A 14905-nucleotide genomic window follows, 5' to 3' on the forward strand; every position below is an offset into this window, starting at 1 on the left:
TTGTTTTCAAAATTTTTAATTTTCATTCAGATTTTGCTGTTTTCAATTACACCTAAGTCTGATTTTACACGGTCTTTTTGTACACGGTTTTGATATAACACGGTTTGAAAATTGAATATTTTTAAATTTTTTACACGATTTTATTCCATTTAGCACGATTTGAAATTTTATGTACTTAAATTTTTTTGTCAAATTTAATTTTTGCGAAGTATGTTTATATCACAAAGAAGTATTTATGAAAGAAAAAAGTCTGAAACCATCGATAGTATCAATAGTTTGCGAACACTAGCTTAGAGATTTAAGTGAATTCCCCTTTAGCGCGTACAAACATTTTTTACTGGTCAAAGCATAGTGAATAGCACAAGCATTATATATTTGATTTAATAAAATAGACATGAATTCTTGTTCTTAAAAATTCTTGTTTTTCACTAATTTTAATAGGTTTTAGAAATTAGGAACAAATCACCCATTAGGAACAAATCACCCATAAAATCAATGTCTTTTTTACACGGTTTTTTTTACACGGCTTCTTCTGGAACCAATCTACCGTGTAAAAACAGACTTAGGTGTATTTATTCAAAATCAATGCACCAAGTCGTTTGGTTTCTGACATTACAAGTCAAACCTTAATTGCATTACCAAAAGAAATGTCATAAATACTTATTTGGACTTTATAAATGTCATGGTGGAAGGTAAGAAAAGTTCGATCCGACCGAACTTACAATATTTTAATTGTTAATTCTACCATGGTTTATATTTATCTCACCTTTTTCTTTTTATCTTATGTCCAACATGAATAATACATTTTGCAGCTTGAAGCACTCGCATGGCATATTTTGTGACATATTATAAAGGGATGAAAGAGCCGCACTCGAACCCTGGCGCCGTTTCCCCTTCTAATTTTACATTAATATTTCTAGCCAAAGTGCAAACTGTTAATGTACCCTCAGTCATGGCACAATTACAGAAGGTAGAACAAAGCTATCTCCTAAATACAATTTTTTTTGTCAAAACATTTACACAGTTTGTATATGTTTGTGTATTGTTTTAAATAAAAAATATAAATAATTTGAAATTACTTCAAATTCAGTTGCATAATTTCCAATATAGTAATTTTGTCAAAGACAATTTTAAAATTAGTTTCTTTTTTTAAAGTTAGTTTCTTGAAGTTGATTAACCTTTCTCGTTGAGCCATGTCCTCACTCTTAAGGTGCAAGTACATACAAAGCTTGAAGTCATGGCTAGGCATATTAATAGGCAAATTATAATGAAAAACGACGGCAGGATTTAATTGCGGCTCTGTAATGAAATGTCACAAAATATGCCTAGCCATGACTTCAAGCTTCTTCTTCTTTCAGTTGCAAACAAAATGGATACGTTGAGCCATTTTACATGTCAATATGTCGATAAAACACCTACTACTGGGAGTCTTTCAACATCAATAAACCCCTCTCGCTGTGGTTGTTTCTGTATCGACAATATATGATACGTAAAATGGCTAAACGCGCTCATTCTGCTTAGTACTTTACGCCCTTGTGCTGGACCATGGCAAGTCCCATGAAAAACGTAACAAATCTACCACATCCCCGGGAAATACATGATACCCATGAAGGTGGCAACATTAACATAGCATTCATGTCATGCCACTTCACAATGTGGCAGCGCCAGAACAAGAAGAAGAAGTAATCAGCTGTAGAACTGTCAAAAGCGGTATTATATATTGTGTAAAGATTTTTCATTTTTTCAAGCAGCACGCAAGTTTTTCGTAAAGTGTGATTAAAATTACAATAAAAATAAACAATACACAAATTAATGGAAAGTTCTAATACTCTATGTAAGTATTATTGTTGAGTTTAAGCGTAAAATTCCAAAGATTTAGAACAAATTGAAAAGAAAAACATTCACGGCGACCGAGCGACCAAACTCACACGCACAATCAACTATGAATTTGCAAAACTAAGATTAAAAAATAGGAGGTGGAAAACAATTTTTAATGAAGTGATTAATATACACCTATTTTCATTGGGTTAATGCGTTACATCGAAATTCTTTCGAGTCAAGGCCAAGCATTTTCTCCCAAACTCCTATCCTTTGAGATATGAGGTAAAATCTAATTTGACTGTCCCCCTTATCGACGAGGGTGGCAAAGTGAATTCTTCACGAAAACGGTCATTTAAGTTGTGCGTTGTACAGATAAGCTTCTAGAAACATTGTAGCAACTTCAGTATGTTGAGCGTTTTTGGTTGTACACCTTACATATGAATTACAACAATGTTAATAATATATCGAAATTTGTCACAATTCCCGTCATTGTTGTTGTTGCCATTGAAGTTGCAACTTTCTCATTCATAAACAACTGTACTATACATCGCAACGTGGTATTTGTTATTGATGTTTTTCTCTGGGGTCAAACGTTTTGTTTGTATTGCTGCAATCGTGAGCTTCTAAATGTTTATTGGCCGTTCGTAATTCTCGGACCGATCAATATTAAAAGAAGAGCATTTGGGAACTTGCCTATATGTTAATGGGGGTTTTTAGTATATTTGTTGATATGTTGTTTGTACTGTCGGTGCCAAAATAAGGTACATACCTGCAGACAGTATGTCAACTAAATGTTTGCCATCAGCATGTATTTTTAATTCAAATTGAAATGCATAAACCTATTTTTCTTTAATTAAAATTCTTAATATTTGGGGCTATTCGATTTAATGGCACATCATACATGTTTGTATGTATGTTGATCATTTTATAAAGGCTTAACCTTAAAAAACTGAATTGGTTCAGAAATAAGTAGTACTTTTTGAAGTAACCTACGTATTAAACATAAACGACATAATAAAAATGCAAAAAAAGCTAGGTCCCATGGTACAATGAATTCAAGGTAGGGCAGAACTACCATATGATTTAAATTTTTTTATTTTTCTGGCTTAATATGTCAAATTCATTTGCTTATGTGTGTGTATTCTTTTCAATAATAAAAAAATGTTCAGAAAATATTCAAATTCGTGTGTTTTCAAAATGCTTATTGCAACGAATGCATCGACAAAATCTACCATTTTTGTCGCGAAATAAACCATAAGAGATATATAGAACATGATATTGAAAAGAAATTTTGACCATTCATTCAGTTTTCGCGGTTTTAAATTATTTATTCAAAATCAATGCAACAAGTTGTTTGCTTTTTTATTGTTTTGATAGTAATTCTGACATTACAAGCCAAACAGGTAGACCTCTATACTTGCAATTTTTTCAAAGTTGACCTACCTTCTCTTCATTGTACCATGCTAGGTCCTATGCTTAGCAAGTCCTTGTTATCACGAGTTCTTTAGGGAAAAGTTATATTGTCTGGAATCACTTGAACATTCCTACAAAGGAAAAAAATCCTTCTATCCCAAATCACTGTCTTGTGAAAATACTAGCAAATATTAAACACAAAAACTTCCAAACCTTTAATTTTATCTTGCTATGCAGAAAAGGTTCGGGAAATTTTCCAATATAAAATTTATATAAATTTTATATTTCAACCACATTTCAAAAATACGAAAAAACTTCAACTTTACATTGGCAGCTTTTCTCGATATAGAGGGGGCTTACAACAATGTACAACTGGAGTCGATTCACAATGCTCACAGAGCCTCTGTCACTTCCTACATTGAAAACATTGCATAGCAGAATAATTCAAGTTTGGGAGAGAGTTCAATTAGGAAATCTGTCAGCAGAGATACACCGCAGGGTACCTCCGATAATGTAGTTGTTGTTGTTGTAGCAGCTCACACTGCTGTGTTCGGTCTCACTCCTCCCAATCGGGTTCTGCCTTTAAGTTCAGTCTCGAAAAGGATGCGATCTGAACGGGTTGGGTCCACAACGAGACTGGAGTTAGGTGAGTAGGTTTGGCTGGACAGTGAAATAGGGACAGCGTGTCAAGTGGACCTGTGCCACAAGCTGGGCAGATGTTCTGCAAATCGTTGTCGGTCCTGGCCCAATACTAATTGAGGCGGCTGCACCATCCGGATCTTAACTGAGCCAAAACTACTCGGGTTTATGGGGACAGCTCTCGCTCTTCAGCTGCGATGGGAGGCGGCAAATACATGTTCGTGATCGTCTGATAATGTAATTTTGTTCACAATCGATAGCATTCTTCCAACTATTTCAGGCTTAATGCAAAGAGTACCAGTACAGCCGTCTGGGTGGGCCCTTGACATCTGTCTGGGATTAAACCCTGCAAAGACTGAACTTGTTGTATACACAAGAAACATATATACATTTTCGCTACCAGTACTGGATGGAATCTTTCTTCCAGCGCCCAATATTTCGATACGATCTTGGACCAGCGTTTTTACTGGAGCCAGGACATCGAGGAGCTTACGAAAAAGAAAATGCAAGAACGCCATAGAGAAGAGCTGGGGGTTCAGACTACAAATCGTACACTAGATGTATGTCATAGTGGTCTTTCCTATTCTGACGTATGGGCGCAAAAAAACTCAAAATAAATTTTCGCTGGAAAGAATTTAACTGAATACCTCTTCGCCAAATACTTCCAAATTATCTCGGATCAGAGTTAAAACGAGCTAGAACATCGAGAAGCGTACGAAAAAGAGTATTTAATGGTGTTTTTACCTGTTCTGAACTATTTGTGCCTAATCTGGCGGCATGCGATTAAGTTTCGGGCGCTCACGTCCAAATTTTTCACAATTCAGAGAGCTGTGCTCTTACTGACAAACGGAGCTCTCAAGAGCATTCAGTTACTGAATATTCAAGATATTCATATCAAATTCAAGCCAGTGATTATATATGTCAAAAGCCAGGCTGCCCTTAAGCTGTCAAGTGCCACCAAGTCGAGTGTCATTTTCGACAACAAGTATGCCCGTCGGTTAGTCATTGTTTTCAACCTTTGTCGATTTAGCATTTCGACCTGACCCTTGGACAGAGGAGGAGATGGTGGTGGTGATGTTGCATTTCCTAACTTATCTAAATCCTCGGAACTTTTTATTTTATTCTCACCACTGGGAGCCTCGCCACCTGGAGGTAAATGGCATTGGTAAATTGAGAAAACTTTTTTTGCCTGGTGTTGCAGCCCCGTAGTCGCGGCCGATCTCTGAATTGCATTAGCTGCTTAGTATTTTGCAACTGTGGGTCATAGAGCTGTGGGAACTGCAAATCCGCCGCTGTTATTCCATTGGTATTGGTAGCGCGTTCCGACTTTTTGGGTTTGCTTGGTGTTGTGGCAAGGCCTTGTTTTTTTTTTAGATCGGCTTCATCTGTTCCATTTGGACTGAACGGTTGTGGCATTGGAATGTTATTTAAGTCCATTGCAGTCTTTTTTACACCATCATCAGGTACCGCTGCTGATGCATTTGAAGATGAGATTATGGGTTGTTGAGCCGGTTCGGACGAACCCTCGTCACCAACTGTATTTTCATTACTGTCCATGGATGAACTGTTGTCGTTGCCCCGTTGCTATTGCTATTCTCTTCTTGCTTGTCGATGATTTCTTGTAGGGTCTTTTGACGCTTGTATTTTGACATGGCCAGCTTGGCAAAAAGGCTGGTTTCACTTATCTTGCTATAGTCATTGTGTTTCCGCTTCAAATCGCCCGGCGATCTTGACCGGCTTGGCGATACGCTACCTCCAGAATGGGGGTGAACGGCGGGAATGATGATAATGATGTGAAGCCCTAGTGAGGGAGTTTGAGGGAGATTTGGCATATCTTCAAGGTCTTGGAGACCGTGAACGCGTGGCGTAACGATCACCGACTCGTTTCGATGATTTGAAACGTCCAGGCGGATACTTGTATTTATATGTACTTTCTCGATATGTCGTTGGTGGAACGGGGGATCACGGCCTTTCCTTTGCTCGCGGGAAACTGGGACTTCCTCCTTAACGTTCGTATTTCATTGTTTTCTTACTTCGCGAACTACTTGATTTGTCATGACTCGTTCTATCGTAGTAGGACGACGAGGATGTTCGGCTGTCGTGCATTTTTCGTTTCTTATGAGTCGGCGTAGAGGGTTGTTGTGATAGTAACTATCTATCTAAATATCTATGGATCTCAAAAACACCAGATCGGGAGGGCTGTCGCTGATCATAGTGCGATCTTCCCGAGCTAGAGGATGCATCATGCCCATGGTGGTGATGATGATTCCAATGGTCGCCTTTGCCTGGGCTTAACACCTAACGAGCACTCCGATAATTTCAACTTGCCATAGAGTTAGCGCCTTAATATAGAGGTATGGGGAGAATGAGCACTTGGAAAGCGACTTTTAGTTTTTGAGTAACGTGTCGGTGTGCGATGACGAGAGCTCGAGATGCGATTAGTACCTGTTACTTGTAAATCCACAATGTTATTTGAGGTTTCCACACCGCCAACTCCCGTTGCAGCCATATGTAATAGATTTTGAATAATAATAATGAGTGCCTTCTGAACGTATGGGGAAGGTGTGTCCGTGGAACGAGAACTGCGTTGTTTTTCTGGTGTATATGTGGGACTCTTTATGGATGCAGCGCTAACGTGCCTGGATTTGGTATATCTTGAACTTGGAAAGCGACACTTGGTTCGATAAATATGGGAACTGTGCTAGTCATTTTAAAAATATTGACGCTGCTTTAAATATATACTCGAAGATTTTGAAGGATATCTTGTAAAAATTATGGGAGAAAAATTCGTATATTTCGTGGTTACATTTTTCAATAGCCAGATTTGTGAATTTTCTAAATAATTTTTAATAAATACCAGGAAAATACTTGTTAAATTAAAAAATAATAATATTGATTCCCATTATTCTCAATTTATATTCCATTTTCTTAATTTTCGAGTATTACTTTAATAACCATTTACCCCAAATATATTTTACCCTTTTTGTTTCTACAATCACCAACTCTAATATATTCTTGTTTTCTTTTTCAGATTCGTGTTCCTCTAACAGTATTTATCTAAAGACGGTGTGAAAGTCGGTGTTCCGAGAGCTTTATGTTTATTTTCATTACCACCAAGCAATCAATTTAAATTTAGGCATTTCAAAAGAAAGCCAAATACGAGGTTCTTTTATTATTTCCTTATTTCACATTAGGTAATTTCTTGTGCCACCTTTTTCTTACTTATTTAACTATATGATGAGCCAAAAAGAACAGAGAGCAAGTAACACACATAATACAAAGATAATGAAAGAGAGATAGAGACGACGACGATCTGAGAGCAAACAAAAAAGAGCAGCACAGCTTGAAAGAGAATGAATGAGGCCAAACAAAATAAAAATAATAATCAACGTATTTTATTAAACTAAAGATATATTGAAAAGGATTTTGTTTAACGAATATTGTCTAAGTGTTGGCAATTTTTATGGGAAATGTCTAGCACACATTAAACGCGATCTTTCCAGCAAAAGAAGTCCTCACTTGCTGATAAGTGACATTTATTATTCCAAAATATGCAACGTATCCTACGTGGAATGAAAAACACATCTGTATACCTATTAAGTATTCTTTTCGGTAGTTGTAGTTGTTAATTAGGAACTTAGAACTTCTTTGGCCTAGGCTTAGATTGACAAACTCATACTCTGGCATGATTAAACATTTTTTGTTTTCAATTGCTAATGACGAAATGGGAAAGCCTGGAACTGAATGATTAATATATTTTCTAATTTGCTGTGTGCCATTATGCTGACTCTCAGTTGTTTTTTGTGCCCCATTGAAAATAAAAATGAATTATCCAACCTTTTTAATACTTTAAGTATTTGGCGCATAACTTGTTTAAACATAATCAAGTAACTTTTTTATTATTTTCTCCAGCTCCAGAGGAACATATTTCTATAAATATCCTTTAAGAAAGTATATTAATACAGCTCTATAAGAAATCAAATCAAATTATAAAACCACCCCCAGCATTGTTTAATTGCGTACACCCTTCATTTATTTGAATGGATGAACATTCCTAACATGCACGCTGCTTTACTTCTACCTCAAAACTTGAAAAGGGAATGGAGTTTTATTCAAGGCTTCAAGAACGTTACAACTATTGGATTGGAATAAAACCAAATGTTAACGAATGTAGCCGGAACATTCATAATAAAGTTTTGATACGTTAAGTACTAAACAAAAAAGAGTTTCTAAAAGTCTTTTACCTTTAAAACCTTTTGTTAACAACCCAAAAACACATCCGAAATGAACTCTGCAGATGAAATTGAAGTTCCAAGCGGCAGCGACTCTAATCACAAAGAAGACAGCCAAAAGACTGCAAACAAAGGCTCTTCTAACATTGTGGAGTACTCGGATGTAAGTTCATCAGAATATTCTGATCCAGAAATTGAGAGCTGTACAAAACCGAACGAGGTGCCTTCCCAAAAACGGGATACACAAATGGATGTTTACATTAGCAGCGATGAAGAAACCTTTAGAAACAATCGAAAAGAGAGTTTTGAAAACTCAACAAAGCTTTCGCCCAATCATGTGCGACGAATTATTCTTGGATCTCCTGTAAGGACAACTACCAAAGCCAACACAGTCGACAAACACAAAATAGGCAAAGAATTGGAAAAGACCGTTGAAGAGCACATCGATCTTTGTGAAATAAGTCGTAGGAGCTCATCGGTTCTGTCCAGCCCATCAGTGGTGCATATACCCGAGAAGAATCCAGCCGAGGAATCTGATTGGGATGTCGGCTTGGAACAATATTTGTCAAGTGGCACCATTGATACTGACGAGTTGGAAGCTGAAATGAAACGACAGAAAAGAAAAAAATTGAAAAAGGACAAAAAACACAAGAGAAGTCGCAAAACAAAGAAACGAAAAAAGAAGAGAGCCAAGTCATTCTCAAGTATTGAATCAATATCTGATAATGATCTTGATGAGGTTTTGGAATCCTCAGTATCTCTGAGACACTACACGCCACCACCGGTAAGCGCTGCATCCATAAAGAGTCCCACATATACACCAGAAAAACAGCGTAGTCCTCGTTCCACGGACACACCTCCCCCAATACGTTCGGAAGGCACTCATAACTATTATTCAAAATCTGTTAATCTGGCTGCAACGGGAGTAAGCGGTGCGGGAACGTCCGCATCGAGCAGTGCAAATAACGTTGTGGGCTTACAAGTAACAGTTACTAATCGCATCTCGAGTTCACGCCATCGCACACCGACACGTTCCTCAGGAACCAAAAGTCGCTTTCCAAGTGCCCATTCTCCCCATACCCCACCTCTATATTCAGGCGCTAACTCTATGGCCAGTCGAGATTCTCGAAGTGCTCGTTATGTTTTGAGCCCGGGCAAAGACGACCATCGACATCATCATCACCATCATGAGCATGATGCCTCCATTAGCTCGGGAAGTTCGCACTATCATCAGCGACAGCCCTCCGGTTCTGGTGTTTCTGAGAGCCATAAATATAAAGACACAGATAGTTACTATCACCACCAACCCTCTACACCGCCTCATAAGAAACGAAAAATGCACGACAGCCGGACATCTTCGTCGTCTTATTACGATAGAACGAGTCATCACAAATCAAGTAGTTCGCGAAGTAGGCGAACAATGGAATACGAACGTTACGGAGGAAGGCGTTTCACAAGAAGTCCCAGTTTTCCGGGAGCAAAGGGCAGACAGTCATCGCCCGTTCCATCAACGACATATCGAGAGAGTACTTATAAATACAAGTATCCAGCATCACCATCGCCTGGACGTTCCAAATCATCGAAACGAGGCGGCGATCGTTATGCCTCGCGTTCACGGTCTCCAAGGCCTTCAAGATATGCCAAATCTCCCTCAAACTCTCCCACAAGCGCTTCACATCATTATCATCGTTCCCGCCGTTCAACGTCACGTCCATATCGGCGATCTCGTTCCAGTCATTCTGGAGGTAGCATATCACGAAGCCGATCAAGGTCACCGCGCGATTTGAAGCAGAAACGCATTGACTACAGCAAGAAGATAAGTGAAACAAGTTTGTTTGCCGAACTGGTCAAGGACAAACACAAGCGCCAAAAGGCGCTACAAGAAATCATCGAAAAGCAAGAAGAGAATAGCAACAGCAACGGGGCAATGATAGTAAACGACAATAGTTCATCCATGGACAGTAATCTAACAAAGTCAGCAGCCAATGAAAATACCGTTGGTGACGAAAGTTCTTCCAAACCGGCCCAACAACCCATAATCTCATCTTCAAATGCACCAGCCAGTGCAGCAGCGGTACCTAATGATGGTGTTAAAAAGACTGCAGTGGACATAAAGAACATTCCAATGCCACAACTATTCAGTCCGAATGGTACTGATGAAACCGATCGCGCCAAAAGCCAAACGAAACAAGAACAAGGCCTTGCCATTAAACCAAGCAAACCCAAGAGTCTGACTGCGCTGCCAATGCCACCGGGAACAACGGCGGCGGATTTGGCAGTTCCCAAAACCCCCTCACCGCCAAGTCGCCAGTTGCAAAATGCTAAGCATGCATCAGCAGCCAATGCAAATAAGAAATCGGCCGCGACTCCGGCGTCTGCAACGCCAGCCAACAAGAGCTTACTCAATTTACCAATGCCTCCCATGGTTCCCGGTGGCGAGGATCTCAGTGGTGACGATGAGATAAACAGTCCCGAAGATTTCGATAATTTAGGAAACAACAACAGCACCACCACCAACACTTCCTCCTCCGAACAACAGTCAGGTCGAAATGATAAATCCGCAAAGGTTGAAAACAATAACAAACGTAAGCGACCGGTTATACTCAACCGGCGCGACTCGCGCAACAATGTGCGGGATTGGGGTGAACGTTGCGTTGACGTTTTTGAAATGATTGCACAAATCGGAGAGGGCACCTACGGTCAGGTGTATAAGGCCCGAGATAATATCACAAAGGAGATGGTTGCACTGAAAAAAGTACGCATGGACCATGAAAAAGAAGGCTTCCCCATTACGGCGGTGCGAGAAATAAAAATTCTACGACAGCTTAATCATCCGAAAATAGTCAATTTACATGAGGTTGTAACCGATAAACAAGATGCCCTCGAATTTCGCAAAGACAAGGGATCGTTTTATTTGGTCTTTGAGTATATGGACCATGACCTAATGGGTCTCTTGGCATCGGGAATGGTCGACTTTAATGATGAGAATAATGCAAGCATAATGAAACAGCTGCTCGACGGTCTGAACTACTGTCACAAGAAGAATTTCCTACACCGGGACATTAAATGTTCCAATATTTTGATGAACAATAAAGGTCAAGTGAAACTTGCCGATTTTGGTCTTGCTCGTTTGTACAATGCCGACGATCGTGATCGGCCCTATACGAATAGGGTAATAACACTGTGGTATAGACCACCGGAACTGCTACTTGGCGAGGAACGTTATGGGCCGGCAATTGATGTGTGGTCTTGTGGTTGTATATTGGGAGAACTGTTCCTAAAGCGGCCACTGTTCCAGGGCAACTATGAAATGGTGCTGTTGGAGAATATCTCCAAGGTTTGTGGCTCTCCTGTTCCGGCTGTATGGCCAAATGTTATAAAATTACCACTGTTCAATACACTGAGACAAAAGAGAATCTATCGAAGACGTTTGCGGGAGGATTTCGAATTTATGCCCACACCAGCCCTAGATTTGTTGGATAGAATGTTGGAGCTTGATCCTGACAAGCGTATAACGGCAGAAGATGCCCTCAAATCGGAGTGGTTGAAAAATGTCAAACCTGAAGAAATGTCTGCTCCAATTTTGCCCACATGGCAGGACTGTCACGAAATGTGGAGCAAGAAACGAAGAAAACAAGAACAGCAACAACAGCTGCAGCAACAGCAACAAAGTGCTGGTGGTAAACATGTAGCTGCCTTAGCAGATGTCTGAATAGAAACATTCTTGTCATCATAACCATTTAGCTTAATGGAAGTAGAAGAAGAACCACATATAATCAAATTGATTGATTGATTCACAATCAAATTGTAAGGATATCAAAGTCGTTTTTCCCTCTAAAAAATCTTACACTCCATAACTATCGAGTATCATTGGCCTCGATTTGTTCTATTAAAGTTTTCGCTGGGAACGGTTTCTTTGTTTCAATCTAAAACTCCTGTCATTTTCGCTTTAAGTTACAAAAGACTTGCTCAACTATCGTTACCGGTTGGTTGGTCGGTTGGTTTGGAAAACAAACGTGCTGCAGAACTTTGCTGCCTCTCCCCCCAAAATAGAAACCAACCAATGACTTAGCCCCTAACCCTTGTTTCTCTTAGATAAAAATGGGCTTTTTTATGATACGTTAAGTTTGATTTACTTTATCTTAAGATAATGAACATTATCAACAATATCAAATGTCCAAATTTTTTTTATTAATAATAATAGCCTTAATCACATGTAAACCCATTAAATATCCTCCCAAAAAAACAAAAGCAAAAAAAAAAACAACTATACATATATAATAACATTAGATTAGTTTCTATTGGAAATATAAACATAATTCTTACAATGAATTGTCACCTTTAAACAAAACAAAATAATAGAATACTTTATGTATGAACGTTTTATTATATTATTATTATTATTATTATTATTATTTTAATTATCCATTAATTCATTTAGTCTTTTTGGAGAAGATTTTGTTTATTTAAAAGAAGAAAAAGAAAAAAAAACATGTTTAATATGCCTATTGTAATCGCTATTATAATTTGCCAGAGGGCTTTGAATTACAAAAATTGTAAGAATAAATATGAAAACAAAATACAAATACTTACTTACTTTCTTACTTAGATGGCTTTACAAACCTGGTGGGCCTTTTGCCGAACAGATTTTCAATAATGTTTCAATCCCTTCCACTTAGACCATGGTGTTTGGCATTTGTTATTCCCTACGTTTCTTAACGTAGTTTTCCTTCAACAATATTCTGATTTTGGATGGAATTCAAAACATATTTGTTATTTAATTTCTGGAACCTTCTTCAGTTGCTCTCAACTACTTTGCTTTATTGAATGTGGATCAAGTTTCAACTTTCTGTGATGTCCGTCCTTCATGTGGCAGCTAATTGACTGATGATGAACTGGAAATTTATTATTAATAAATATCGCCGAAAACTAAAGTTTTAAAGATTATAAAACTTAACGAAACCAACAAGGAACGTGCTTACTTTGTGCCCTCATATAATTGTATCAGCTCTGATGAATCTTCTTCATAACTCTCGACTTACACAATTGGTAATATTTGACAATAGTTACAAAATGTAAATTTTTAATGATTTATTTGTTCTTCTTTCGACAGGTTGCCTGCCATATTCCATCACCCTGAACTGTGCCTTATTTGAAAGCCCTCTTGAATTCTTCATGCTTGAAAGTCTCCATGTGAATGTGTATCTTCAAAATATAGCTTTTCTTCTTTTCGTATTTAAAGGAAAAGTGTCATGAATTTTAGGGTTCAACGGCCAAAAAATGCATTCGTTGTTTACTGGTGCATTACCCCATAATGTGTAAACGTTTGAAGATGCAACCATCATTCTTAGGCAGGTGTTTTTACAAGTTTTTCTCAAGAAAAGAAAATCGTGTGAAACGTCACATTTTGAAAAAAGCAGCCATTAATTGCAAGTTTCTTTAAAGAGTTATTAGAAGAAAAATATATGTGTTTTCTCGTAAGAAAAACTCTGAAGAGTTTTAAAGTTATACAGCAAAAATTAAAAAAGAAATATTAGATTCTTTCAGGCAAGATGTGAAACAGAACGCTATGGAGATTTCGAAAATTTTTACATATTCCCACAGGTGTGTCTATAAAGAAAGACTGTAGTATAAGAAACAGCGTACAAGAACGGAATGGAACTGTTAACAAAGCCTTTTCCGATGTGAAATGTGAAAAATGTAAGAACCTCATATCATAAATAGCCTACTTGGACGAAGATTCTCCCAGAAAAATGCAATACCACCAATTCAAAACTCAATTATTAAGGAATTACTGATGATGTGCGAACAATGGTAATGGGTGTATTTTCCTTGAAAAACATAAAGTTGAAAAGTTACGACCACTATTTTTTTTATTTATTTTTTCAATTAGAAAATGATTGTTAAAAAATCAAGATTATCCAGCTTTTAGAAAAGTTTATTTTTTTAAGTTAAAAATCCATTGTTTTTTTTTTGTTTGCAGTTCAGTGAGGATCTTATATTATATTTTGGAAGTTATCAGGAAACTCATATCAAGATGTGTGTGTGTGTCTGTGTATGTTAGTTTATAATGGAAATTCTTACAGAACACACTAGTTTCAACATAGTTTAATGATGATGCAGACAGCGGAATGTTCAATACGAAACTTAAAAACATCCAAAATTGTAAAAGATTATTTTCATAGCTCCACTAAAGCAGGTTCACATAAGTGACTAAGCTTCTCTGCTATTCACAGGGAGGAGTAGGGCAAGGAGATTTTAGGTTTGAGTTTTCCTATTGTAGAATTATGACAAATATAATTTGAAATTGAAGTGAAATTTTATATAAAAAAATAAATCTAAAGTGTAGGTTAGGTTATGTTAAAACCCGTGGGGTTGCGTTTGGTAGCCGCTACATTCGGAGACCTGCTGGTCCATTGTGTTCATACTAAATGAAGAAAGTTGAAGAAAGAAAGATTGGTGGAAAAAAGATATTATTGATAGGAAATTGAGTTATGAGGGTAATCCTGGGATAGAAATTTTGCCGTGTCGTCTTTAGCCACTTAAGTCTTCTGGTTAATTGAAGAATTACTGTAGGGTCGGTGTTAGAGAACTTGCAGTGACCTTTGATGATGTGTTCATCTCAAAAAGAAACAGATTCGGAATATAAAGAAGATGTTATTAACACTTTTAACAAACAAAACATGACACGTTAAATAGGGCATGAACTCTAGACTGTGACGCGGTCCTGTTGGCTACATGATTTTGAAGATTTCTGCCTGTGAAGCACACAATTACCGAGTTGTAGAAGTAGGCTATTC

General features: G+C 37.7%; 1 protein-coding gene across 1 annotated transcript; it reads left to right on the forward strand.

Annotated features, from left to right (window-relative positions):
* Positions 1-1664: 1664 nt before the first annotated feature.
* Positions 1665-12691, forward strand: LOC101896554 (cyclin-dependent kinase 12). Its single transcript, XM_005175327.4, has 3 exons — positions 1665-1834; positions 6905-7067; positions 7786-12691. The coding sequence occupies exon 3, from the start codon at positions 8158-8160 to the stop codon at positions 11815-11817; it is 3660 nt and encodes a 1219-aa protein (XP_005175384.1). The 5' UTR covers positions 1665-1834; positions 6905-7067; positions 7786-8157; the 3' UTR covers positions 11818-12691.
* Positions 12692-14905: the final 2214 nt, after the last annotated feature.

This window comes from Musca domestica, unplaced genomic scaffold (assembly GCF_030504385.1).
Source record: "Musca domestica strain aabys unplaced genomic scaffold, Musca_domestica.polishedcontigs.V.1.1 75, whole genome shotgun sequence".
Lineage (NCBI taxonomy): Eukaryota > Metazoa > Arthropoda > Insecta > Diptera > Muscidae > Musca > Musca domestica.

Bases quoted from the DNA above. Each gene is read 5' to 3' on its own strand.
- LOC101896554 (XM_005175327.4), top strand. From the start codon at position 8,158: ATGAACTCTGCAGATGAAATTGAAGTTCCAAGCGGCAGCGACTCTAAT.